Genomic DNA, 25,862 nt, shown 5'->3' with positions numbered 1-25,862 from the left:
GAGAATACCTGCCTGCTTGTCCTGGGATAAGGATCTGTACAGGGACCGGTGATATTTAATTGTATTTATAAATGATCTGGAAATTGGAACTATGAATGAGGTGATTAAATTTGTAGATGACACTAAACTGTTCAAAGTTGTTAAACCGCATGTAAACTGAAAAACTCCAGGAAGACCTTAGGATATTGGAAGACTGGGAGTCCAAATGGCAGATGAAATTTAATGTAGACAAATTCACATTTGGAAGAATAACCCAAATCATAGTTGCCGGATGCTAGGGTCCACCTTGGGGGGTCAGCGCTCAAAAAAAAAAAAAAAAAAAAAATCTTGGTTGTCATCGTGGACAATACTCTGAAACCTTCCTCCCAATGTATGGCGCTGGCCAAGAAAGCAAACAAGATGCTAGGAATTATTAGAAAAGGGATGGTAAACAAGACTAATAATGTCATAATGCCTCTGTATCACTCAATGGAGCGACCTCACCTTGAGTACTGCATTCAGTTCTGGTCTCCTTATCTCAAAAAAAGATAATAGTGGCACTAGAAAAGGTTCAAAGAAAAAGAACAACAAAGATGATAAAGGGGATGGAACTTCTCTCCTAAGAGGAAAGACTAAAGAGGGTAGGGCTCTTCAGCTTGGAAAAGAGATGGCTGAAGGGAGATAGTATTATTGAAGTCTATAAAATCCTGAGTGATGTAGAACGAGTACAAGTGGATTGCTATTTTACGCCATCAAACATTACAAAGACTAGGGGACACTGAATGAAGTTAGAGTAATACTTTAAAAAACCAATAGGAGGAAATGTTTTTTTCACTCAGAGAATAGTTTAAAAGCATCGATGTAGACAATTTTGTCTTCTCTGCATCTATGTTTTACATTTATAAATCATTTATTCTGTAAAATATCATTGTATTTTATTTAATCACTATTTATATGTTAAACTTCAATTAAAATTTTTTTTTTAAATGAAAAATGAGAATATTTATGCTCTGGAATGCGTTGCCAGAGGATGTGGCAAGAGCAGTTAATGTAGCTACTTCTAAAAATGTTTGACAAGTTCTTGGAAGAAAAGTCCATAAACTGCTATTGAGACAGATATAGGAGAAGCCCTTGCTTGCCCTGGATCAGTAGCATGGGATGCTGCTACTATTTGGGTTTTTGCCAGGTACTTGTGACTTGGATTGGCCTCCGTGAAGATGGGATACTGGGCTAGATGAACCATTGGTCTGAACTTAAAGGGCCAACTGGATGCGTCATCTCCAGGCAGGGTCAGCCCAAAGTTTGTAGCAGAAAAAAAAGAGAGTCCCAATATATAGGCAACTGTGTATCCTAACAAGATGGACTTCATAGTAGAGAACATAAGCAATACCTCCACTGGGTCAGACCTGAGGTCCATCGTGCCCAGCAGTCCGCTCATGCGGTGGCCCAACAGGTCCAGGACCTGTGCAGTAATCCTCTCTCTATACCTCTCTATCCCCTTTTCCAGCAGGAAATTGTCCAATCCTTTCTTGAACCCCAGTACCGTACTCTGCCCTATTACGTCCTCTGGAAGCGCATTCCAGGTGTCCACCACACGCTGGGTAAAGAAAAACTTCCTAGCATTCGTTTTGAATCTGTCCCCTTTCAACTTTTCTGAATGCCCTCTTTTCTTTTATGTTCTGAAAGTTTGAAGAATCTGTCCCTCTCTATGCCCTTCATGATCTTGTAGGTTTCTATCATGTCTCCTCTGAGTCTCTGCTTTTCCAGGGAGAAGAGCCCCAGTCTCTCCAATCTTTCAGTGTATGAAAGGTTTTCCATGCCCTTAATCATTCATGTCGCTCTCCTCTGGACCCTCTCAAGTATTGCCATATCCTTCTTAAGGTACGGTGACCAATACTGAACACAGTACTCCAGGTGCGGGCGCACCATTGCCCGATACAATGGCAGGATGACTTCTTTCGTTCTGGTTGTAATATCCCTTCTTAATAATACCCAACATTCTGTTTGCCTTCTTCGAGGCTGCTGTGCATTTTGCCGTTGACTTCATTGTTGTGTCCACCAGTACACCCAAGTCTCTTTCAAGGTTACTTCCCTCTAATACTAATCCCCCCCATTTGGTAGCTGAACATCAGGTTCTTTTTCCCTATATGCATGACCTTGCATTTCCCTACATTGAAGTTTATCTGCCATTTATTCACCCACTCCTCCAGTTTGTTTAGGTCCCTTTGTAGGTCCTCACACTCTTCGGCAGTTCTAACCCATGCTACAAAGTTTAGTGTCATCCGCAAATTTTATAACTTCACACTTCATCCCCGTTTCCAGGTCATTAATAAATACATTGAACAGCAGCGGTCCGAGTACCGACCCCTGCGGAACTCCGCTCGTGACCCTCCTCCAGCCCGAGTAGTGACCCTTCACTCCAACCCTCTAATGATATGGAGACAAATTTTTCCCCATCCTGTCCCTGCGAGTTTTTTTGCTGGCCCTGTCCCATTCCTATAAGCTTTATCTTAACTGCACAAGCCTCAAATACTTATAATTTTAAAAAGTGTTTGAGGCTTGTGCAAATGAGGATAGAGCTTGCAGAGATGGGGCAGGGACAGTAAAAACTCTCCAGGCTGGGAAAATGAGTTCCTGCAGGGATGGGGAAAAATTTGTCCCCATGTCATTCTCTTCTGTTAAATCTGCACTTGCTTGTAAAGCTGATGCTTCTTCACTAACATTTTGTCCTTCTGCATTTTGTCTTTCCTATTTCAGAAAGTTAGTGGCCCATTTGGAGATTACTGGTTTTCAAGCTAGGGCTTATTGCTATATGGATGATTAAAGATGTTTGAATGGATAGTTTATGGAGGAGTAGGCCTAATCAGCTCCCTGTGAATCAGTCACTAAACCCTCTGTTGCCCCAGGTCCATGATTTAGATTGTAAGCCCACTAGGGACAGAAAAGGTACAAGATCCTTTATCTGAAATGCTTGGGACCAGGCCTAGTTCAGTTTTTGAAACGGTAATGTGATCATCAGAAAGAATGACCATAAAATTACCAACAAACTTTTCAGGCAGCTGTTGTACAGATACACCATAAAGCAATGTTACTTACCGTAACAGTTGTTATCCAGGGACAGCAGGCAGCTATTCTCACTAATGGGTGGGCGGGAAAGCACTCACGCATGTGCGGTGTGGGCGACTCGAAACTTCGAGTTTCTTCAAGCAAGACTGCTTGTGAGCATCCGCATCGGGGCTCCGTTGGATCACGTCACCCATTAGTGAGAATACCTGCCTGCTTGTCCTGGGATAATCAAGCTTTTTGAATACCTCAACTTTGTATGGTCTTGACAAAGATAAACACTTCCTTTTATGCTTCTTTCTGTCACCCTGAGGGAATCTGTAGCTCTCTACTATTTCGTTCAGCAGCGAGATGTTCGGTACCAGTCAGCTATAGTTGTATACACACGCCAAAAGATTCCCCATTGGAATTTTGATCAAATCTATGTGAATGGTAGCTTTCTTTGCATATCATCATTCGTGATTCTTAAGACTCCTGAGGCAAGCCTGTTGGCCGAAACATGTACATGTCGAGTCATTGAGTCAGAGAGGAATAAAGATCTTCACATTATCATTTCTCCAGCCCTCCAACTTTAATTACATAGAGAACAGGCAAAACACATGCACCTGTGTTGGTTTCAGCATGTATCACGTCAGAGAAATTGACTACTTCTAGCTTGTATCACTTTTTGGTTTTTGGATAAAGGCCCTTATACCTGTATATGTAAACCACTTTGACTGTACCTACAGAAAAATACTAAGAGGGGCAATTTAATAAATTTATCTACCTCAGTAGGAAAGAAAAGTTTTCAAAAAATTGTTGTTTTATTTTTCAAAATAATCCCTTGATAGCCCCATATACTTTTCCTGCAATGACTTTTAACCCCTTTGAAAAGAATTCTTTTGTTTGACCTTCAACCAGGACATCACTGCTTCCTTGACATCTTCATCACTTGAAAACCACTATCCACAGAGAGATTGCTTCAAAACTCGGAACAGGAAATAATCAGAGGGACCCAGGTCAGGACTGTAGGGTGGATGGTTCAACTACTGAAACCCACATTCTCAATAGCAGCCTTTGATTGTCGTGACATGTGCACTGGTGCATTGTCATGAAGAAGCAGCATGTCTGCTGTGAGTTTTTCTCATTTTTTTCTCCTTGATTGACTCCCACAAAGCGATCATTGTGCTGGTGTAATTCTCCCCAGTTATAGAAACATGATGGCAGGTAAAGACTAAATGGCCCATCCAGTCTGCTTATCCGCAGTAACCATTATCTCTTTCTCTCTCCAAGAGATCCCACATGCCTATGCCCTCTCATTGCAGAGTTTCCTTTCAAATGAAAGAGACTCGACTCGTGCATATTTACATTATGTAGGTATTTAAACGTCTCTATCATATCTCCCCTCTCCCGCCTTTCCTCCAAAGTATACAGTTATGGTTGTCTTGTGTGGCATCAAGTGCAAAAGGCCTTCATCATCCCAGAAGACAGTTGCCATGACTTTGCCTGCAGATTTTTCTGTCTTGAACTTTTATGGGGTGGGGGGATGACGTGCTGCTACTGCATTGACTCCATTTTGGACTCAGGATCTCTGTAATAGACCCTCAGCAGTCTTGGAAGCCATCTTGCACTATCTTGGACCTGCTCAACTTTTCATGAATTATTTTCCAAACTGTACCTGCTGAGATGCCTATTTCTTCAGCTATTCAAAAAACCTTAATTCATCTGCCTAAAAAAATTAAATCCTCAACTTTCTTGCACAATGCGCTCCCAGAGGGCGTGATAGGACAGAGAAGGGATTAGACAATTTCCTGAAGGAAAAGGGGATAGAAGGGTATGGATAGAGGATTACTATACAGCTGCCACGTGAGCTGACTGCTGGGCATGATGGACCTCTGGTCTGACCCAGCAGAGGCACTGCTTATGTTCTTATTTCTGTGGAAGTTGCTTCCACAGGCCATCCAGCGTGAAGGTCATAAGACTCTCCACCCCACTTAAACTGCTTGCTCCAAAATTTTACTTTGTAGCAGATGATGGGGAAGACTCACCATAAACTGTAGTTATGCATTTATGGATTCTTTTTCCCTTTTGTGAGAAATTTTATCTCTAAATGGTGCTCCAAATCTAGCAGTTTCTTATTTGATTCACATGAAGATGCTCCTGCCTTCCTGTCTCTTGAAACGTTAGACCTGTACTGAGCCACAACTGTGCATGAGTAACCTTAAGACATGTCACAACATGCACAGACTCATTTCAACACGCTGGCTTCTTTCTTTCATACTCGGGTAAATTATTGAATGCCCCTCACATATCAAATTCATGCCCCTTTACTTTTTTTTTTAAGTTAAATAAAATTTGGCACTATAACTGGGCTGCTGCCTCCATCGTTGACCTCAATCATCAGAGGACTATGATATGGTTGCACCATCAGACGCAGAGGGTGGGTGTTCATGCACCCTCTCGAGTCCTGAAAATCAGCTAAAATAGCCTTTTGTGCCACAATTATAAAGGGCTAAGCCTAACCTAATCCCTAGAAGGGACATATAAATGAAAGACATGGCCTTCAGGAGACTTCAGAAAAGAGGTGCAAAAAACATTAATAATTCAAAACTGTTACAGTGCCAACAATAAATAAGGACGAGGAAGCCAACCATGCGCCTACATAGTTACTGGAATCTGGGTCTCCCTGCTTCTGTGCTGCTTCCATTTCTTTCTTAGCTTTTGCTGAACAACTCCAAACACTAGGCATGATGGGAGTTGAACCTGTACTTATCCTGAGAGAAAGGTCACAGACCCAGCTCCACAGAAAGATCTTATGTCTTCCTGTTCCATGAAGGAGTTCAGGACCCCTTGTCTTGGTCCCCTCAATTAATCAGAATGACTATAACTGTAAAAGGAATTCAGGCCCTGATTTAGAGGAATTGATATACAAGCAGCTTTGGTGTCCATTCTGTGCTGTTTCTACAAGCATGTTGAACAGCACAAATCCAAAGCCAGCAGATCACTCCAGAAGATAAGGAACAATCCAGCTCCAATGCACAGCTGAAGCACCCTCTGGATGCTTTATCAATCAACATGAAATTGGAACAAATCCACCAATAGCTAGACATCAACAGACTGGCTCTCAATGTCATGAAATCAAAGGTAATATTTTTTCCCTGGAAGGACTGACTTAAAACTCCATTCTCCTATTACACTCAAGGGGGATACATTCCAGGTAGTTAATACCGTCAAGATCCTAGGGGTTACATTTGATCAGAAGTTAACATATCATGAACACATCAGTAGCGTAGTTAAGTCCACCTTCTTCAGAATATGACAAATACGCTCGTCTCAAAATTTTTGGAGCCTATATCAATTAATATTCTGATACACTCTGGTTATTTCAAAAATTGATTATTGCAATGCCCTAATCAAGGACATTACTCAAAAAGAAATAAGACACTTACAAATCATCCAAAATTAACTCAATTAAGCTCATCATGAATGCTAAGAAATATGACCATGTCTTGCCTCTTCTCAAAAAAGCACATTGGCTTCTGCTAGCTCATCGCATTACTTATAAAATATGTCTGTTAACTTTGAAATCTTTTTTTTTTTTTTTTTTTTTTTAAAGCTCCAGATTTATCGATAGACTCTTGGTTCCCTATGCTTCCACCAGAATGCTCAGATCTAGTGATCAACACTTATTGACAGATCCTTCTCTTAAAATCATTAGTACACGTTGACAGTATATTTTTCTGTCACAGCACCACAAACCTGGAATTTCTTGCCCATTTAACGAGAAGAATGTCTTATAAACAGATTTAAGAGTAAGTTAAAGTGCTTTCTATTTAAAGATGCCTTTGACTGATTAGTTTTATTTTTAAAATTTAGTCTGCCCTTTTGAACTTTATACTCCGTATTTTTATTTACCCCCTCCTGATGTTTAACCCTTTGTTTCTTTTCTATTGAATATTGTTTCTTACCCTTTTTCCCTTTTTACAAAGTGTCATGTTCGTTGAGTACTATATGTGTTTGTGCCCCCTGAAAATTGTAAAGTTTTTATAATGTTCAACGCTTTGAAGTATGATTAAGCGATTACTCAAATTCTAAATAAAACTTGAAATTTGAGTCTTAAAAATGGAAAGATACCTGGTACCACAGAAGTAAACGCAGAGAAGAAATTAGGTCCTTACCTGCTAATTTTCTTTTAGTCCCTCCAGACTGGCACAGAAACTGATGGTTTACACTCTTCTGCCAGCAGGTGGAGACTGACACAGTACAAGTGGGCTTTGCAGTCCCTCTTACAAGCAGTCTTTACAAATAGCCAAGCAGAAATCAATTAGGCTGAATAAGAACATACAACTCCACGCTCACAAGGAGAAAACCAAGGAATAGTCCCAAATCTGACCAGGGGACACTGTTGGATACTGATTAGAACAAGAACCTTTCAGAACGCCCCCACAATTCGCCAGATAGACCAAATGCTAGTGTTCTTTCAACTCCCCAAACCACCAGCAACAACCAAATCCTGCAGAAAAATCCTGTTCTATTTGCAAAAATATAAAACAAAATGACCGGGCAGATTCTGTGCCGGTCTGGAGGGACTAAAAGAAAATTAGCAGGTAAGGACCTAATTTCTCCTTCTTTAGCGTCCCTCCAGATTGGCACAGAAACAGATAGGATATACCATAGCAGTACCCATCATGGGTGGGTCCCCCGAAGGGCTGTAACAAGAACACACCCATGTGTCCTAATGTGCCTAAACGTCCACACGGTAGGTCAAACAAAGGAATGGAGAGAAGACCAAGACGCAGCTGCACAAATATCCACCAGAGATACAAGAGAAGATTCAGCCCAAGAAGCTGCTTGACCCAGAGAGGAAGGGGCCATGAGAAATTCCAGAACAGGCTTCTGTTGGAGAAGGTACGCCGAAGCGATAGCCTCTCCTTGATACATCGCACAATGGTAGCCCTTACAAGGACCCACTAAGGAGACAAAAGACGGTCTGACTTACGGAACTCCTGGGTCCGCTGTACATAAGAGCTAAGGCCCCTACGGACATCAAATTTGCACCACTGCCTCCACTCCAATGAGCCCTCCCACAATACTGGGAAGACCACAAACTGGTCACCATGAAACCGAAAGACTACCTTTGGAAGAAAAAAAGGGGACCGGCCGCACCATGACCCTACTCCCTAAAGAATTCCATGAAGGGAGGTCTACACGAAAAAAAGAACTGCAGCACTAAAAACTCGTCTTGTAGAAGAAATGGCCACCAAGAAAAACACGCCTTAAGAGTAAGGTCCTTCCACATACAGCTGCCGAGAGGCTTAAATGAAGGACGCATGAGAGAAGAAAGGGCTAGAAGGAGATCCCAAGCAGGTGGTGGCTAGATCAGCTGTGCAACTTTCAAGAACCGAATCACATCCAGAGAACATAAGAATAGCCTTACTGGGTCAGACCAATGGTCCATCAAGCCAAATGGTCCATCAAGCCATTCTCATGGTGGCCAATCCAGGTCCCCGATACCTGGTCAAAACCCAAGGAGTAGCAATATTCCATCTACCGATACAAGGTAAGCTGCGGTCTCCCCCATGTCCCTCTCAATAACAGACTTTTCCTCCAGGAAATTGTCCAAACCTTTCTTAAAATCAGCTACGCTATCTGCTCTTACCACAACCTTTGACAATGCGTTCCAGAGCTTAACTATACTCTGACTGGAAAAATATTTCCTCCTATTGGTTTTAAAAGTATTTCTCTGTAACTTCACTGATTGTCCCCTAGTCTTTGTAATTTTTGACTACGTGAAAAATTGATCTAAATGCATACCATGCAAAAGGCCGTGAACGGAAGACCAAGCGGCAATCTGCACCCAAAGGGAAAACCAGGCAAGGCCTTGCTCCAGACCATCCTTTAGAAAAAACTCCTGAATGTGAGACAAAGCAGCCCAAACAGAAAGCACACCATGCGCAGAACACCATTCCTCTAAAATATGCTAACCACAGACCAAAGCCCAAGAGGAGAAAAGTCTTTGAGACTCGAGGTCACTTTATCCAAAAATTCCTTGTTCCTTAGGCGAGCTCATTCAAAAGCTGTATGCCAAAAAGGATCCAGATCTAACAATGGAATGGTACCCGGAGTCAGATCAGGTGAGAGGGACAATGGGAGAGGATCTGCCACCAGCAGGCGAACAAGAATCGTAAACCACTGGCGCCTGAGCCAGGCCAGAACCATATCAGGCAATTCAAAGAAACACACTGCCCACCGGAGGCCATGGATGAAAGATATAGAGCAGGTTTTCCGTTGGCCAAGCCTGCACCACAGCATCCAATCCTTTGGCCCGACACTCCCTCTGCCAACTGAAAAAAACAAAACAAAACTCAGCGCCTTGGTGTAAGCACTCAAGCCATGAGATCCATGATCAAGTGGCCCCCAAGCCTGAACAATCAACTTGAAGACTTCCAGCCTGAGACACCACTCGACGGGATCCAACGCATGATTGAGAAATATCCATCTGGACAGCGTCCACACCAGCAATGCGGGAAGCAGAAATGTCCCAAAGAACAGCCTCTGCCCATTCCAGAGCGGAGAAGCCTCCAACGCCACCAGAAGACTCTTGGCGCTCCCCTTATGAGAGACATAGGCCACCACTGTGGCATGGTCTGAGAGGACTTGAACCAATGTGCCCTCCACCAATGCTAGCCAAATGGTTCTAGTCAGAACCAGCAACCCTGAGCAGAGCGACCGAGGCATTGAACTCCCTAACCAAGGAAATTGGCATCCGTAAGAAGCCCTATCCACTGGGGCTGAAAGAGATTCACTTCTGAAGCAATTTAGAAGACAGGGACCACCAGCGTAGGCTGCGTCAAAATAAGCCCCGGAGTAGGACTGAAGAGTCCAGATCGTGAATCTGTGGCGACCACCACCAAAAAAGTACATACTGAAGGGGACGCATGTGAGCCCGAGCCCACCTGACTACTTCCAAGGAGGCTGCCATGGACCCCCAGACCTGCAGAAAGAGCAAACCTGCATCTGCAATTTGCACACCCTGGCCTCTGGAAGGAAAAAACTCCCTAATCTGGTGTTGAAAACGAACGCCGAGACACTTCAAGCACTGAGATGGAATCAACAGGCTGTGGAACAGGTTGATCACCCAGCACATGGACTGCATAAACTCCACAACTTGAGCTGTCACTCGGGAACTCTCCTGCAACGAATTTGCGCAAGGCAGCCAATCATCCCGAATGCCCTCCTTGCACAATGGCACTGCCACAAGAACCAGACTTTTGGTGAAGGTGCATGGTGCCACAGCTAGACCAAAGGGAAGTGCTCTAAAATGATAATGCTTTCCCAAAATCGCAAAGCAGAGGAATCGTGGATGGGAGGCCCAAACAGGAAAAGGCAGAAAAGTCGCTGTCAGATTGAGAGATTGCAGAAACTCCCCAGGGAGAACAGCCAGAAATAAGACAGACCCAGAGTGCTCTGTTGACACCTTTAAGATCCGAAATGGGCTGAAAAGACCCCTCTGCCTTAGGCACCGCTAAGTAAATGGAGTATCTGCTGGTGCTAATCCCCTGAGGAGGTACTGGGACTACTGCTTTCAGGACTTCCCAACACTCTAAGCCAGGTCCCTCTCAACATTTTGTGCAACCTCCAGCCGCCTCTGCTGCTCGGCGCCCACATAAAACGCACTTGTGTTGCTTCTTTGAAGCACTCATAATGAATGTGCCAAAAACCCACGTACAACACTGTACAAAAATGGCGGCCTCAGGATCACTTTATGCTCTGTTTATTTTTTTGGGGGGGGGGGTTTAAAACTTCACAGCTCACTAACTATGTCAAGTTAGAGCAGACCCCACAAGGCAAGGTAAAGGTGGCCAGGCGTACAGTTGAGGCTCCTCTACACACCTGATGAGGTGGGGGAAATGGGGGTGAGGGACTCGGCCCTTTCGAGTGTGGCAAGGTCAGTAGAACCCCCAAGCTCTATCCGGACAGCAAAATGGACCAGAAAAATTCCCTAACCAGATCCAACAGGCCCAAAACTAACCTCAGCACAGACTGCACAATCTTACCACTCCACCTGCTGGAGACTGAGTGCAATAGGGACTGCACACAGCCCACTTATACTGTAGCCAAAAGTTAGTGTCTCAGTCTTCATCTACTGTCAGAGGAGCGTAAAACCCATCTGTTTCTGTGCTGGTCTTGAGGGATGCTAAAGAAAAACGGGAGTTAGCAGGCCCACCAGCAGCTACAAGAAGAGCAACTCAGAGTCCTCATCCACAAAACCAAAATATACAAAAATAAGACTCATTGGTCATTGCTTGTGGAAGACTGAGCCCTGCGAAGGGCAGCAACTAAACTTTTTCTCTGATTACACTGACAGCAGAACACTGAAGTCTTTAATTATAATCATAAATACAACAACAAAATTACATTAAAAAGCAGCAACAGACTGGAAAGAGAACTACATGCTTCAGGGCAGCTCTAGCCACAATGGCTGTGTTAAGAAGGGAGGGCCACAACAGAGCTACGCTGGAAGCGGGCATCCAGATTTGCGAAGCGTCCATGGGCTCCATTTTGGCTCACCCACTGCTTTAGGCTCCGCTTGTTTGGCAGCTTCTTGGAGGACCTGGGATAGCACCTGAAAGAAATTTAAAAAAACAAACAAAAAAACATTGCTAGCACAGAGCAACTTCAGTGCACAAGATATGTGAGCAAACACACAAGAGAGAAAGCAGTGCAAATACAAATTGACAGTGGCACAGGGCTTCATGCAGGCACAGCTTGGAGTTTCTGGATCAACCAAATCCAGGCTGGCATCTAGCACCACAAGCCTGGGCAATTTACCCTGCCCAGCATGCTTCATACTTGCCCCGAGGCACCTTCTGTTCTGTATCCCTAGATATTGCCACTGCAGTGACCGATTGCTTAAGCTGGTCCCTACTATCCTAAGGGCTGCAAACACTTCAGCCTAGTTAATCAAAATATCCAAGCTAGGAATCAAATCTAAGTCTCTGCAGCACCCCCAAGCCAGTCTAAATATGTATCTTCTCTCCTTTTTCTTAAAAAGATACTGGTACCAGAAGTACCAGGAAGGGCAACCAAGATTAAATGGGTCAAGATTCTCTGGCTTGATAACAGAGCAATAAATGAAACTTGTGGAGTGAAATGGAAGCAGTAAATAGGGACAGGACACAGCATGATATTAATAAGAACATAAGAACTGCCACTGCTGGGTCAGACCAGTGGTCCATCGTGCCCAGCAGTCCGCTCAAGCGGCGGCCCTAGGTCAAAGACCAGTGCTCTAAATGAGTCCAGCCTCACCTCCGTACGTTCCAATTTAGCAGGAACTTGTCCAACTTTGTCTTGAATCCCTGGAGGGCGTTTTCCCTTATAACAGACTCCAGAAGAGCGTTCCATTTTTCTACCACTCTCTGGGTGAAGAACTTCCATATGTTTGTACGGAATCTATCCCCTTTCGAGAGTGCCCTCTCGTTCTCCCTACCTTGTAGAGGGTGAACAATCTGACTATCTGCTAAGTCTATTCCCTTCAGTATTTTGAATAGTCCTTAATATCTTCTATTCTGCCAATTATGACACAAAAACAAAAAGTAGCACCTTCCTTCAGAAGCGCTGGATTGTAGGGGAAGTGGATTAATGACTTCGACTGGCCATTGCTAGACAAAGGAGTCTGGGCTGAAAGGAACAGTGATTAGAGAATGGCACGGTGGCTGTTAGCCGCAGGTAACTCACTGAAACAGTGGGGAAAAAGAAAGTGCTTACTGTGGGTACGGGGACAAGGCCATCCACCACCCCATGGAGTGGTGAATGGCCTTGTCACTGCAGTTAAGGAAGGGAATGTGTGTGGTCACCGATCGTGCGCAACCCCCTCCCTCATTCCTTTTTTAATAATTTCTTTATTCATTTTTTCATATTACAACAAGTGTATCAGAAAAATTTATATGATCTTATAAATACACACTTGATTTACCTTCATGAATACTAAGTACAACATATCATATTTATATTCATATTTTATAATGTTCATTCCTACCTACCGATCGCCACCACATCTATCTCCCTCCCTTCCCCTTGTGGCACGTTTTAATTTAATTTGTTCAAACAGCCAGAGCCTTAAGTCGCATGCGTCTGCTGAAGCTTCTCCTCTGACGCAACTTCTGGTTGCGTCAGAGGAGAAGCTTCCGCAGATGCACGTGACTTCAGGCTCCGGCTGCTTGAACAAATTAAATTAAAACGTGCCACTAGACGAGTGGGGGGTAATTATATTACATTTTTTTCAGACAGCTAGGGTGGCCATCTTAGTAGAAAATGCTATTAAATTATATTACCCTGTTCTAATTAGCAAATATACTAAGTAGAGTGATACTAGTTGTTGGAAAGGATGCGGCGAAAGAGGCACATTCTAACATATGTGGTGGGAATGTCAAAGGGTCCAGAAATTTTGGGAGCAAGTATTTGAGTATGTAAGCAAACTTATTCAGACTTCACTTGAGCTTAATGCAGAAAGGACTTTGCATAGAAGGTTTAACATCTTTTAGATCTAAACTTCTGGACCTGGCATTTATAGCTGCTAGATTAGCATTAGCCCAGCAATGGAGCACGTTAAATGTACCTACTTTAAGAGATGTAAGGGAACGTTTAGGAACAGTATATGAAAAATATAGATTATCGGCCCTTTTAACTAATCAATGGACAAAATTTAATGACATATGGGGGAGTTATATTGAATCGGAAAAAAAAGCTTTAAGGAGAACTATCTAATCATTGTGGTTTTGGAACCAGGTCTCTTGTGGGGGAGGAGGGTTGACATAATGAATGAATGGGAATGCTTTAATTTTAGCACTGATAAGTTGTATTATTTTTATTAGTTTATTAACTTTATGAAGTGTAGGGGGGGCGTGGCTTAGCGCGCACACAAAATGGTCGTGTGATCGCAGCGCTCCTCTTACCTGGGCAACCGTTGAATAAATAAAGATTTCCTTTTAAACTGTTTTCGGCTGAAAACATCGGAGAGGACAGCGGGAGCATGGCGAGCACCCGACAGAGTAAAAGTGAAACCGGAGGGGCTGTGAAAAGGCAGAAGCAGGATCAAATTATCCCGAGTAAGGTTCCGCTTCCTGCTGATGTATCAGAGGAGTTAAGCAAAGCTGAAGTTATGGGGGAACTGAGGCAAATCAAACAAATGCTGACAGAGACTGTGAGTAATATGGCAGAACTGAAGGAAGAAATCCTGAATATACACAGACAAATGGAAGTAGCTAATAAAAGAACAACAGAGTTAGAAGTTAAAATGGAGAGCTTAGAATGTGAAGGAAAAAGATGCAAAAATGACAGTTTGGAAATAATTCAATTGAAAAGTCAGCTGGAAGATTACGAAAACCGTGGAAGAAGAAAGAATATAAAACTTTTTGGAATACAGGAAAATTTGGAAGGGAAAAATGCAATACAGTTTTTAGAAAATTTAATTCCAAGATTATTGCAGTTGGATTTCAAACAGCCTTTGGAAATAGAACGGGCACACAGGATTCCAATAAAGAGTCTGGAAAATCAAGGGAGACCAAGACCATTAATATTCAAGATGTTAAGATACCAGCAAGCAATAGAAATTTTAAATGCTGCCAAAAAAGATAAAAACTTAAACTATAAAGGATCCAAAATATGGTTTTTACCAGACTTTGCTAAAAATACAGCAAATATTAGGAAGAAATTCCTTGATCTGAGATCTCAATTAAAGGAAAAAGGATATAAGTATGGGTTATATTACCCAGCAAAAATGAGGGTATCTTGTGGGGATAAATCTTTGTATTTTGTTGATCCGGAAAAACTAAAGACCTTTCTTTCAAAATCATAACCTATGTCATTTTAGCACAATGGGTGTTGAAATGAAGGGATAAATACTAAGACTGGATTGGTGGATATTGAACAAAAAATTAAATATAAAGAACTATGGGACTTTTGTTTGTTAGAAAAAGAAGAATATGCAACAAAGAACAGGAAATAAAAATGGACAAGTGAAAAAGAAAATAAAAGAATGTAAAGAAGAAAGTAGAAAGAAGGATAGACTGGAAAGACATTAAAGTGAAGTTATTAGACTGAACTTTTAGGAGACTGAAAGATGGATGGTTGGAGTAAAGAATGAACAAGAAGGATTAAAGGACTGGACAAATTAACACAAAAGGAAAAGTGAAGACTGAATAGGAAAATAAATAGATGTGAAGAAGAAGAAAGCAGGACTGATAGACTAAAAGGATATTATAAAAAAAAAAAAATATGAATGACAATTGGCAGTCAAAAGTCTTTAAGAGTGGATGGATGGAGATAAGAAATAAATATGAAAGTTCAGTTTATTTAATAAGTCAGAAAAGGAGAAAGTAAAGAATGAAAGGACAATAAGGAAAAGATTGCAGAATGGACTAATGATAGAAAGGACAAGTTGTATGATATTTAAATGCAAGTAAAGGAAAGGAAAATGAATAATATAAAAGAAAGATACATAAGAATTTATTGGTAGCTGAAGGAATGTAAAGATTGATGTTGTGATAATATAGTTTTAAAAAGATTGGATTTAATTTGGAGAAGAGGAAATATAAAAAGGGGGAAAAAAAAATTTATTTTGAAAATGAAATACAAATGTTTAAATACAAATAGGGGATAAAAACTTATAAAATTGAAATTTTTTTTTTTAACAGAAATATATGAAGAAATGGATATTTGTTGTTGGATATTTAAAGGAGGATAGGAGAAGATGGATTAGATAATATAAGATATAGGAAAATGATACTTTTTATTAAATATATGACTAGGATAGAATTTTCTTGAATGAAATAAAATGTTGGGGGAATGAATTAGAGATTGGTGAAATGATAAAAATGCATTAATGGAATGTTAGGAAATAAATATGGTTATGTGACTAAAGGTTAAATAATAGATAGAGAAATTAATTACTTTAAAATGGAAAAAAGAAAAAAGAAAAAAGGTTTTATGATTAGAAGAGAGATATAATTAGATATATTGTGGAGAGGTAGTGAGTTTGTCTCAATAAAGGATAAAGGGGGTATTAATAAATATTGGTTGCCTGGGAGGGAGGGGGGAAGTTGGGATTACTGTCCAATGTGTGTCCTTAAGCAGTCATTATATTGGGGGGGAGGGGTGGGAAGAAGGTGGGTATTAAAGATATTACTAGGATGATTAAGGAAAAGATTAATAAGGGATTGGGTAATTTGGAGGTAAGAATGTGTGCCATGGGGAGAAGTTTTTTAGATCTTAGTTATGGAAGAAGGGAAGAGGAAGATTATGATAAGGAGTATAAAATATATTATGTCTTTTAAGATATTTTCTATTAATGTCAATGGCCTGAATCATGTAATCAAAAGGAAAAAGGTATTATCATTTTTAAAGAAGCAAAACGCGGATGTTTATTGTCTGCAGGAGACCCATCTTAATATAAAGGAATCACAGAAACTAACGGGTGGGTGGGTGAAAGAATGTTTTTTTGCTCCAGCAGAGGGTAAAAAAGCAGGAGTAGCAGTTCTTATAAATAAAAAGTGTATGGCCAATTTTAAGATAGTAAATTCGGACCCACTTGGAAGATGGCTACATGTTGATATAAGTATGGGAAATAATGCCCTGACGTTGTTCAATATATGCCCCTAATTCGAATCAATCAGAATTCTTTAAAAAATTGCAGAGTATGTTGTTACCACTGGCTGCTTCTAATTTAGTGGTGGCTGGAGATTTTAATGCTGTAATGGATCCATTAATGGATAAAAAACCAGGTAAAAGTCTAAAATCTTTAGGTTTAGATAATTTGGTTCAATCATGTGATTTGAAGGATATATGGCGTATTCTTCATTTTAATGATCAGGAATTTTCATTTTGTTCACAGGTTCATAAATCATTTTCAAGAATAGATTATATTTTTATTTCATCACATAAGGTGCAGCAAGTGATTAAGGTTTCCATTGATCCCATTATCATTTCGGATCATGCGGGAGTACGGATAGATTTACAATTAGATCAATTAGAAAATAGAAGACCTCTTTGGAGATTTGATAATGCATTGCTTGTGGATGAAAAATTTTTGGAAAATTTTAAAACACAAATTAGTGATTTCTTTCAAATTAATTTAGTGGAAGATACATCTATTGAAAATGTATGGGACGCTTTTAAAGCGACTATGAGAGGTCATATTATATCATATTCGGCTTTTGTTAGGAAACAGATTAAAAAACAGTATATAGAGTTAGAAAAAGAAATTAAAATACTAGAAACTAAATTGGTAAGCAAATGGGAACATGATGTATTACAAGCTGTTTTGAAAGCAAAAGGTAAATATAACGAATTAGCTTCAAAAATGATAAGAAGAGACTTGTTTTCCAAACAGACAATGTATTATGGAAATTCTAATAAGGCGGGAAGATTATTGGCAAATTATCTTAAAGCAAAAAAAAGAAGAACTAACATTAATGGGATAAAAGATGATAATGGTATAATAACCAATCAAACGGATATAATTTTAAAGCAATTTCTAAAATTTTATAAGGACCTGTATTCTTCCGAGCCTTATTTGGAGAGGCAAAAAGATGGTAAAAATTTTTTAGATTTAATTATTGGACCTAAGGTTCCTGATCATATAAAACGGAGTTTAGATGAACCTATATCATTAAAAGAATTAGAAACAGCGTTGAGATCTCTTAGAGTTGGATCCGCTCCAGGTGGTGATGGTTATACAGTAGAACTTTATAAAACATTTAAAAATGTCCTTTCCCCATATTTACTAAATTTATATCAGACACAACTTATAAAAGGTGATATTAAAGGTACTATGGCTGAATCAATAGTAATTGTTTTGCCTAAGCCAAATAAAGATCCTACTTTGGTTTCAAACTACAGGCCTATATCTTTAATAAATGTGGATAATAAACTTTTGGCGAAAATTTTGGCTTTGAGATTAGCCAAAGCTCTCCCACATATTATAGACACGCATCAGACGGGTTTCGTTGCTAAAAGACATTCCTCTAATAACTCTAGATTATTGTTTCATATGTTAAATTTATCAAAAAAAATGGATGAACCGGCTTTTACAGTTTCCTTGGATGCAGAAAAAGTGTTTGATAGGGTAGAATGGAATTTTATGTATCAGGCTTTAGAATGGTTTGGTATAGGTTCTGGATTTATACAAATGGTAAAAACATTGTATAGCTTCCCGATTGCAAGATTAAATATTAATAATATGATATGTGATGGTTTTCAATTGCAGAGGGGAGTTAGACAAGGTTGTCCTTTATCTCCTTTGTTATTTGATGTTGTATTAGAACCCTTATTGTTAGCAATACAGCAAGCAAGGGGGATACAGGGTATTCCATATTCTGATATGGAATATAAAATTTCGGCTTATGCGGATGATATTTTACTTTATTTGGGGAATCCAGAGTCTACCTTATCTTGTCTATTGGAATTAATTGATATGTTTGGAAAATTTTCAGGTTATAAAATTAATTGGAGTAAGTCTGAACTTATACCTTTAAATGTTCATTGTGTAAAAGGATTATTTGACGCTTTTCCGTTCATATGGAAAGAAGAAGGATTTAAATATCTTGGCATTCAAGTTAAAAATACAATTGAAGATACAGTAAAAGAAAATGAAAAATTTGTATTGAAAAGAGTTACAGAGTTATGTGAGCAATGGAATCCGTTACATCTTTCTTGGTGGGGGAGAGTTCAAACTATTAAAATGATGATCTTGCCTGTAGTTTGCTACCAAATGAGTATGATACCTATTTATTTTCAGGGGTCCTTTTATAAAAAGCTTAATAGCATTTTGACAAAATTTCTTTGGCTTGGTAAAACGCATAGAATAGCTTTGGTATCTTTGCAAAAATCAATTAAGGAGGGAGGGGTAAATTTTCCAAATTTTTATAGGTACCATCAAGCCTATATTTTACGTCAGGGTATGTATTGGATCCTCCCAGAACTGATAGATAATGCACCGGATTGGTTATATTTGGAATGGCGCCTTATGTTTCCCCTAAATTTAGTTCATCTTCCAAGTATCAACATGCCTAGAAGATACAGAGAAAATAAGATATTAATGGATACTTGGAAAACGTTGAGGTTTATTAGTAAATTAACACCTGTCCCAATAAACAAGTCAACTAATCAGTCTTTATGGATAAACTCCAAGATTAAAATTGGCGGAGCTCAAATCCTTTGGAAGGACTGGATTATTGCAGGCATTAGATCTCTGAATGATGTTATTTCGGAAGGTAAACTGCTGGAATTTTCACAATTGCAACATAGATTTGGTCTTAATAAAAATCAAAGTTTTAAATGGTTGCAATTGAAGCAGGCCATTCAGGTTGGGTTCCCTGAATGGAAAACATTGAATAATCAATATAGTTTAGAGTTCTTATGCTTCCAAGCAGACTTCCTAGGGCATCAAGCCGCATTGTGGTATAAATTAATATCTGGATATTTGAATAAAAAACCAAAAAATGGTCTAAGAGACATTTGGAGCATTGAGATTAAGCATCAAATTACTGCATCTCAATGGCCACTAATTTGGTCTTGGAGAATGAGATGTACAGTGTCAGCATCTATGAGACAAACTTGGTTCTTTTTATTACATAGAGCTTTTTGGACCCCTACACGTTTGCAAAAATTAGATAGTTCTAAGTCCAATAAATGTTGGCACTGTAATCTGGAACCTGGGACGTTGGATCATTTACTGTATCATTGTCCCTACATTAAAAGTTTTTGGAATGCAATTTGGCCACAAATTAATAAATTGATGGAAAATCATGTAGCAATATCATATGATACAGTGTTATTTGGAATGATGATGAGAAAAAAAAGTCAAATTTCACCAGAAAATAACAAGCTTTTACTAGTCATGACAGGGGTTGCCATTCAGAAGGGAGCCAGGGCACGAGGCAAACCTCGGCAGCGTTTTTGTTCTGTCTTTTTCTTCTTTACAGGAGCGGAGAGGCAGAGGGGAAGGCAGGAGGAAGCAGCCAGAGCAGGCTGTTAGACCGGGGTCGCGGCGAGAGTTAGCTCCGCCCACCCCCACCCGCGTCAGAGGTTACATCGGGCCCGGGCTCCCCCTATAAGAAGAAGGGAGCCAACGGCGCCCAGCCGTTCGGCGCACGGCGAAGGCGAGCGGCAAAGGCGCTCGCCTTAGCGAGAGCGCCTTTGCGAAGGAGCCTTGAGAAGGAGCCCAGACAGCAGCAGCAGCAAAAATATTTTTTTCTCTCTCATTACTCTCTTCTCTCTCTACCCTTTCAGCTATCTGCACGCCGGACACCACTCATACACACCAAGGAACCAAAGGAGCAGGGAAAAAGAAATGGAGGCTGCAGGAACCCAGCGGAGCTACCCAGTGTACTGCATCGAGTGTCATATGTATGACTACCTCCCCTCCGGGAGGCAGGCGTACATATGCGGTCGATGTCAGGAACTGGATAGCCTGAGGAAGGAGGTCGGGAGACTGCAGGCCAGGGTCCAGGAGCTGGAAGGACTGTGCACCTTAGAGGAACCATGCTGGACAACGGAAGATACCACCGGAGAGAGTCATGTCACGGAGCAAGTAAGAGAGCTCGAGAAATTCATCGAGGAGGACTGCAGGATGGTGGCGGCTCAGGACAAACAGCACATCGGAGTGGAACCAACAATTGGACAGAATCCACCAGACGCCATGAGAGTAGGACCTTGCAGAGGAGCTGGACAGACAGAGGAGATAGTGACCCAACAGAACCCAGAGGAAAATCTAACGGATCGCGACACGGACCCGAGACCAGAGAGACAACCAAGGAAGGGGAAGTCTGCAATTGTAGTGGGAGACTCAATCCTGAGAGAAGTGGACAGTCACTTAGCAGGAGGGAGAGAGGACCGACTAGTGACATGTCTCCCGGGGGCGAGAACGAAGGACGTCATTGACAGAATAGAGAGAATCCTGGACGGAGCTGAAACAGAGGAGACAGCAGTGATAATCCACGTTGGAACCAACGACATCAGCAGGAGGAGCTACAACAGGACTACACTAACTGAGCAGTTCAGGATCCTGGGGAGGAAACTGAAGCTGAGGACAAAGAGGATAGCCTTCTCAGAGATCCTGCCAGTACCGAGGGTAGATGCTAAGAGACAGACCAAGCTGCAAGCAGTAAACGGTTGGCTGAGGAGATGGTGCGAAGAGGAGGGTTTTCACTTTGTACAGAACTGGACAACTTTTTGGGGGAAGAACAAGCTCTACAGGAGGGACGGACTGCACCTGAGCACGGCTGGGACAAGGTTGCTGGCACGCAACGTCCAGAGCAGCATAGACTTGGCTTTAAACTGAGGAGAAGGGGAAAGCCGACAGTCGACCTGACCTCGACACATCGGACCAAAGTATCAAACAAGGATACTGAACCAGAAATTTGTAAAAGAGGGCTCGGGACTGAGAGGGAACTTTTGGGAAAAGGACACAAGGACGCAATGCAGGGAGCCAATGCACAAACTAACCTAGCAAGCAGAATTAAGAGAGAGCAACAGGAGCCAGAGGGTCATCCAAACATGGGGGAGCAGGCTGAGGACAACATAGACACACCGCAGGATGGGGATGAACACAACAAAGCTCCGGGGCTGGCAACCCATGAGGAAGTTGGCAGGGGCGCCAAACCACGAGGAAAACCAGCGGAAAAGGCAAACTAATGCTAGGAGCCTAAGAGCCAAAATGGGAGAACTAGAAGTCATAGCCAGTACAAAGGACCTGGACATAATAGGAGTCACAGAAACGTGGTGGACTGACGACAACAAATGGGATGTGGCCATACCAGGGTACAAACTCTACAGGAGGGACAGGACACACAAGAAGGGTGGAGGAAGGAGAAATTAGGTTCTTACCTGCTAATTTACTTTCTTTTAGCTTCTCCAGACCAGTAGAGGTTAATCTTTACGAATGGGTATATATCCAATCATGACCAGCAGGTGGAGACTGAAAACAAAACTGTGGGACAGTATATAACATACTCCCTTCTCTATTTACATCAGTCTGCCGAATAGCCAAGCAGAACTAAGAACTGGAAAACAGAAAGAAAACAATACTCCGAACAGGAGTAACAAATAACATACCCAAATGCTGTTGGAAAATGCAGAGGAGAAATACCAGAAGGAAAAATGTCCCCACAGCTCGCCAGCTAAGCCAGCCGAGCCACAGCCGCTGTTCTTTAATTCTCCCCGGCCCTAGAAAAATACTAGAACCCGCAGCAAAAAACAAAAACTGCCCGCGAAACAGCCCCAAGCACAACAACAATAGACAGGGTGGGGACCTCTACTGGTCTGGAGAAGCTAAAAGAAAGTAAATTAGCAGGTAAGAACCTAATTTCTCCTTCTTTAGCACTCTCCAGACCATTAGAGGTTAATCTTTACGAATGGGACGTACCAAAGCAGTCCCTCACACGGGCGGGACCCCCGAAGGGCCGACACCAGAACACACACACCGAACACCGCGTCCTGACACGCCAGAACATCTACCCGAAAGAGTCTGACAAAGGAATACAAGGAAGACCAAACCGCAGCCGTACAAATGTCCACTGGAGGCACGAGCGACGACTCAGCCCAAGAAGCCGCCTGACCCCGAGTAGAATGAGCTTTGAGAAACTCCGGAACGGGCTGCTGCCCCAGAAGAGAAGCGGAAGCAAAAGTCTCCTTGATCTAGCATGCAATAGTAGCCCTAGAAGCGCCAGCCCCCCTAAGAGGACCAGTCAGAAGGACAAAGAGATGATTTTATTTCCTGATCTCCTGGGTCCGGTGCACATAAGAGCGAAGGACCCGACCAACATCCAACATGTTCAGCTGACTTTGCTCAGAAGAGCCCTCCCAACTACCCAAGACCGGGAGGACCAGATTGATTGACATGAAAAGGAAAAACTACTATTGGCAGAAAAGGAAGGAACAGGCCTCAAGACAACCTGCTCCCTAGAAAACTCCAAGAAGGGAGCCCTACAAGAGAAAGCATGTAGCTCAGAAACACGCCTAGCGGAAGAAATGTCCACCAAAAAGACCGTCTTCAGAGGAAGGTCCTTCAAAGAGCAGCCGCCCAACGGATCGAAGGACGGGTGCATCAGAATAGAGAGAACCAGACTGAGATTCCAAGAGGGAATAGAGGACCGCACGGGAGGCCTGAGCACCTTGGCCGTCCGCAAAAAGCGAATCACATCAGGAATGGCTGTCAAACGCTGACCCGTCACAAACCCCCGAAAGGCTGACAAGGCCACAAGCTGAACCCGGAGAGAAGCCGAAGCCAAGCCTCTATCCAGGCCATCTTGCAAGAACTCTAAGAAGTTAGGCACAGAAAACGCGAAGAGAGACCACTCCCCGCACCTGGCACCACCCCTCAAAGAAGTGCCAAATCCACACAGAAGCCTGAGAGGTAGAAAGCCTCCAGGACCCCAAGAGTGTAGAAATCACCCTATCTGAATACCCCTTCTTACCAAGGCGACCCCTTTCAAAAGCCAAGCCGTAAGACAGAAGGGAGATGGGTCGAACATGGGAATGGGACCCTGCGTCAGAAGGTCGTCCAAGGGAGGCAGAGGAAGAGGATCCGCCACCAGAGTGTCACCAGATCTGCCTATCACGGATGTCGAGGCCAATCTGGAGCCACCAGAACCACCAGACCCGGATGGCGAACAATACGGAGAAGAACTCTGCCCACTAATGGCCACGGAGGGAACCTGCACAACAGCCCTTCTATTGGCCATGGTTGAACCAGAGCATCCAGACCCTCGGCCAGTCCATCCCTGCGACGACTGAAGAAGCGGAACACCTTGGCCTTGCCACTCGTGGCCGACAGGTCCATCAGGGACTGACCCCAAGCCGGCATTATCAACTGAAGAGCCACAGGGCTGAGACACCACTCTCTGTGATCTAAGATGTGACTGAGGAAGTTCACCTGAACAACCTCTACCCCGGCCATGTTAGAGTCCGAGAGGTACAGAAGGCGTGACTCCGCCCCAAAGCATGAGCCGAGCCGCCTCCTCCGCCACCTGAGCGCTCTTGGTTCCTCAACGATTGACATAAGCCACCGCTGTGGCATTGTCACACCGGACTCTGACCGACTTGCCCCTCAAGCGGGAGCGGAAGGCTAATAGCGCCAGAGGGACGGCTCTGGTCTCCAACATGTTGATTGACCAGGATGCTTCCTCCATGGACCAGGTGCCCCTAGACTCTGAGCCCCCCCAACTGAGGAGATTGGCATCCGAGAGAAGCATCGTCCACTGCGATAGGTCCAGACTCATCCTCTGGACCAGATGAGAGGCCTGGAGCCACCAAAGAAGACTGCAGCGCGTCAAGCCTCACAGAGGGACAGGGACCTCCAAACTGAGCCACTGGGGTGACCATCTACGGAGCCGAGCATACTGAAGAGACATGTGGGCCCACCACACAACATCCAGGAACGCTGCCATCGACCCCAAGACTTGGAGGAAATCCTGCGCCCGAGGACACCGGGACGCCAAAAGAAGGCGAATCTGAGATTGCAATTTGGTTACCCGGGCCTCAGGAAGGAAGACCTTCCCCAAGGAGGTGTCGAACAGAACTCCAAGGTACTCCAGATACTGAGCGGGGACCAACCGACTCTTGGAAAGGTTGACCACCCAGCCCAGCGACCGGAGAAACTCAACCACCCGAGCCGTAACTCGGGCGCTCTCCTGCAACGACTTCGCCCGAAACAACCAGTCATCCCAGAAGGGGTGCACCAGAATGCCCTCTGACTGCAATGCCACCGTGACAACCACCATCAACTTGGCGAATGTCCGGGGAGTCGTGGCCAGGCCCAAGGGAAGCACCCAGAACTGATAGTGCAGACCCAATATCGCCAAGCAAAGAAAGAGCTGAGGAGCGGCCCGAATGGAAACAGGCAAGTAGGCCTCCGCCAGAGCGAGAGAAGTCAGGAACTCCCCCGGCTGAACCGCCAGAAGGACAGACTGCAGTGTGTCCATGCGAATAAAAGGGAATTCTGAGAGTCCTGTTGACCTCAGTTTAAACCAAGGATGGGCCTAAAGGTCCCCTCCCTTTAGGGCCCCATAAAGGAAATGGCGTACCAGCCGATACCGCACTCCTGAGGGGACACTGGACAACTGCTTAGAGATCTAGCAAGCGCTGAAGGGTCTAGCGAAAGGCTAGCGTCTCCCATGCCACCTGACATGGAAAGGTTAGATATGATCCGGCAGAGAGCGGATAAAATTCAAGTACATAACCGTCCCGCACCATCACCAGGACCCACTGATCGAACGTGATCTTGGCCCACTTTGGAAACAAGTTGCGAAGCCGGGCACCCCCAGGAACCAAAGGGGGCGCCGGCAAAGAGACATCGCGCAGGACGGGCAGCAGGGGAACCGGGGGGGAAACTCCCAGCCCCCCGACGGGCCCCCTGAAAAAGACTGCATGCGCTAAGCCAACCGACCCCGGGGAAAAACCGGAAGCCTGGAAAGAAGCAGTCCCATGCTCCAGGCGAAACTTGCGAAATTCCCGCAGACGCCCCCGGGCAATGCCAACCCGAGAAGCCGGGCGGGCACGGTCCTCAGGCAGACAGGGCACCTCCGGGTCCCTCAGAGTCTGAACCACCGGATCTAAGTCCTCTCTAAACAAAAAACAACCCCCGAAAGGGAAATTTTGGGAAGTTCAGTTTTGGACGCGGCAATCGCCGACCAAGCGCAAAGCCACAAGGTACAGCGTGCGGCCACCAAAAGACCCAGACTTAGCAGCACCAAGTCACAAAGAACAACCGAGAGGAACGAGGCAGTCATCTCAAACTTCACCACCTCCAGATCCACTAAGGACCAGTCATCAGACTCACGATC

At 43.3% G+C, this 25,862-nt stretch overlaps 1 protein-coding gene across 2 annotated transcripts in view; it reads right to left on the bottom strand.

Moving 5' to 3' along the window:
- Positions 1-11,383: 11,383 nt before the first annotated feature.
- The window catches only part of LOC117365199 (S100P-binding protein-like), a 45,563-nt gene continuing 31,084 nt past the window's right edge, over positions 11,384-25,862 (bottom strand). For both annotated transcript variants that reach the window (XM_033955287.1, XM_033955285.1), the window contains exon 6: positions 11,384-11,647. In XM_033955287.1, the coding sequence (XP_033811178.1) occupies positions 11,509-11,647 (139 nt within the window). In that variant the 3' untranslated portion in view covers positions 11,384-11,508. The remainder of the gene's footprint in view (positions 11,648-25,862) is intronic.

Source organism: Geotrypetes seraphini, chromosome 8 (assembly GCF_902459505.1).
Source record: "Geotrypetes seraphini chromosome 8, aGeoSer1.1, whole genome shotgun sequence".
NCBI classification, from domain to species: Eukaryota; Metazoa; Chordata; class Amphibia; order Gymnophiona; family Dermophiidae; genus Geotrypetes; species Geotrypetes seraphini.
This window is presented reverse-complemented; position numbering and strand designations above follow the sequence as displayed.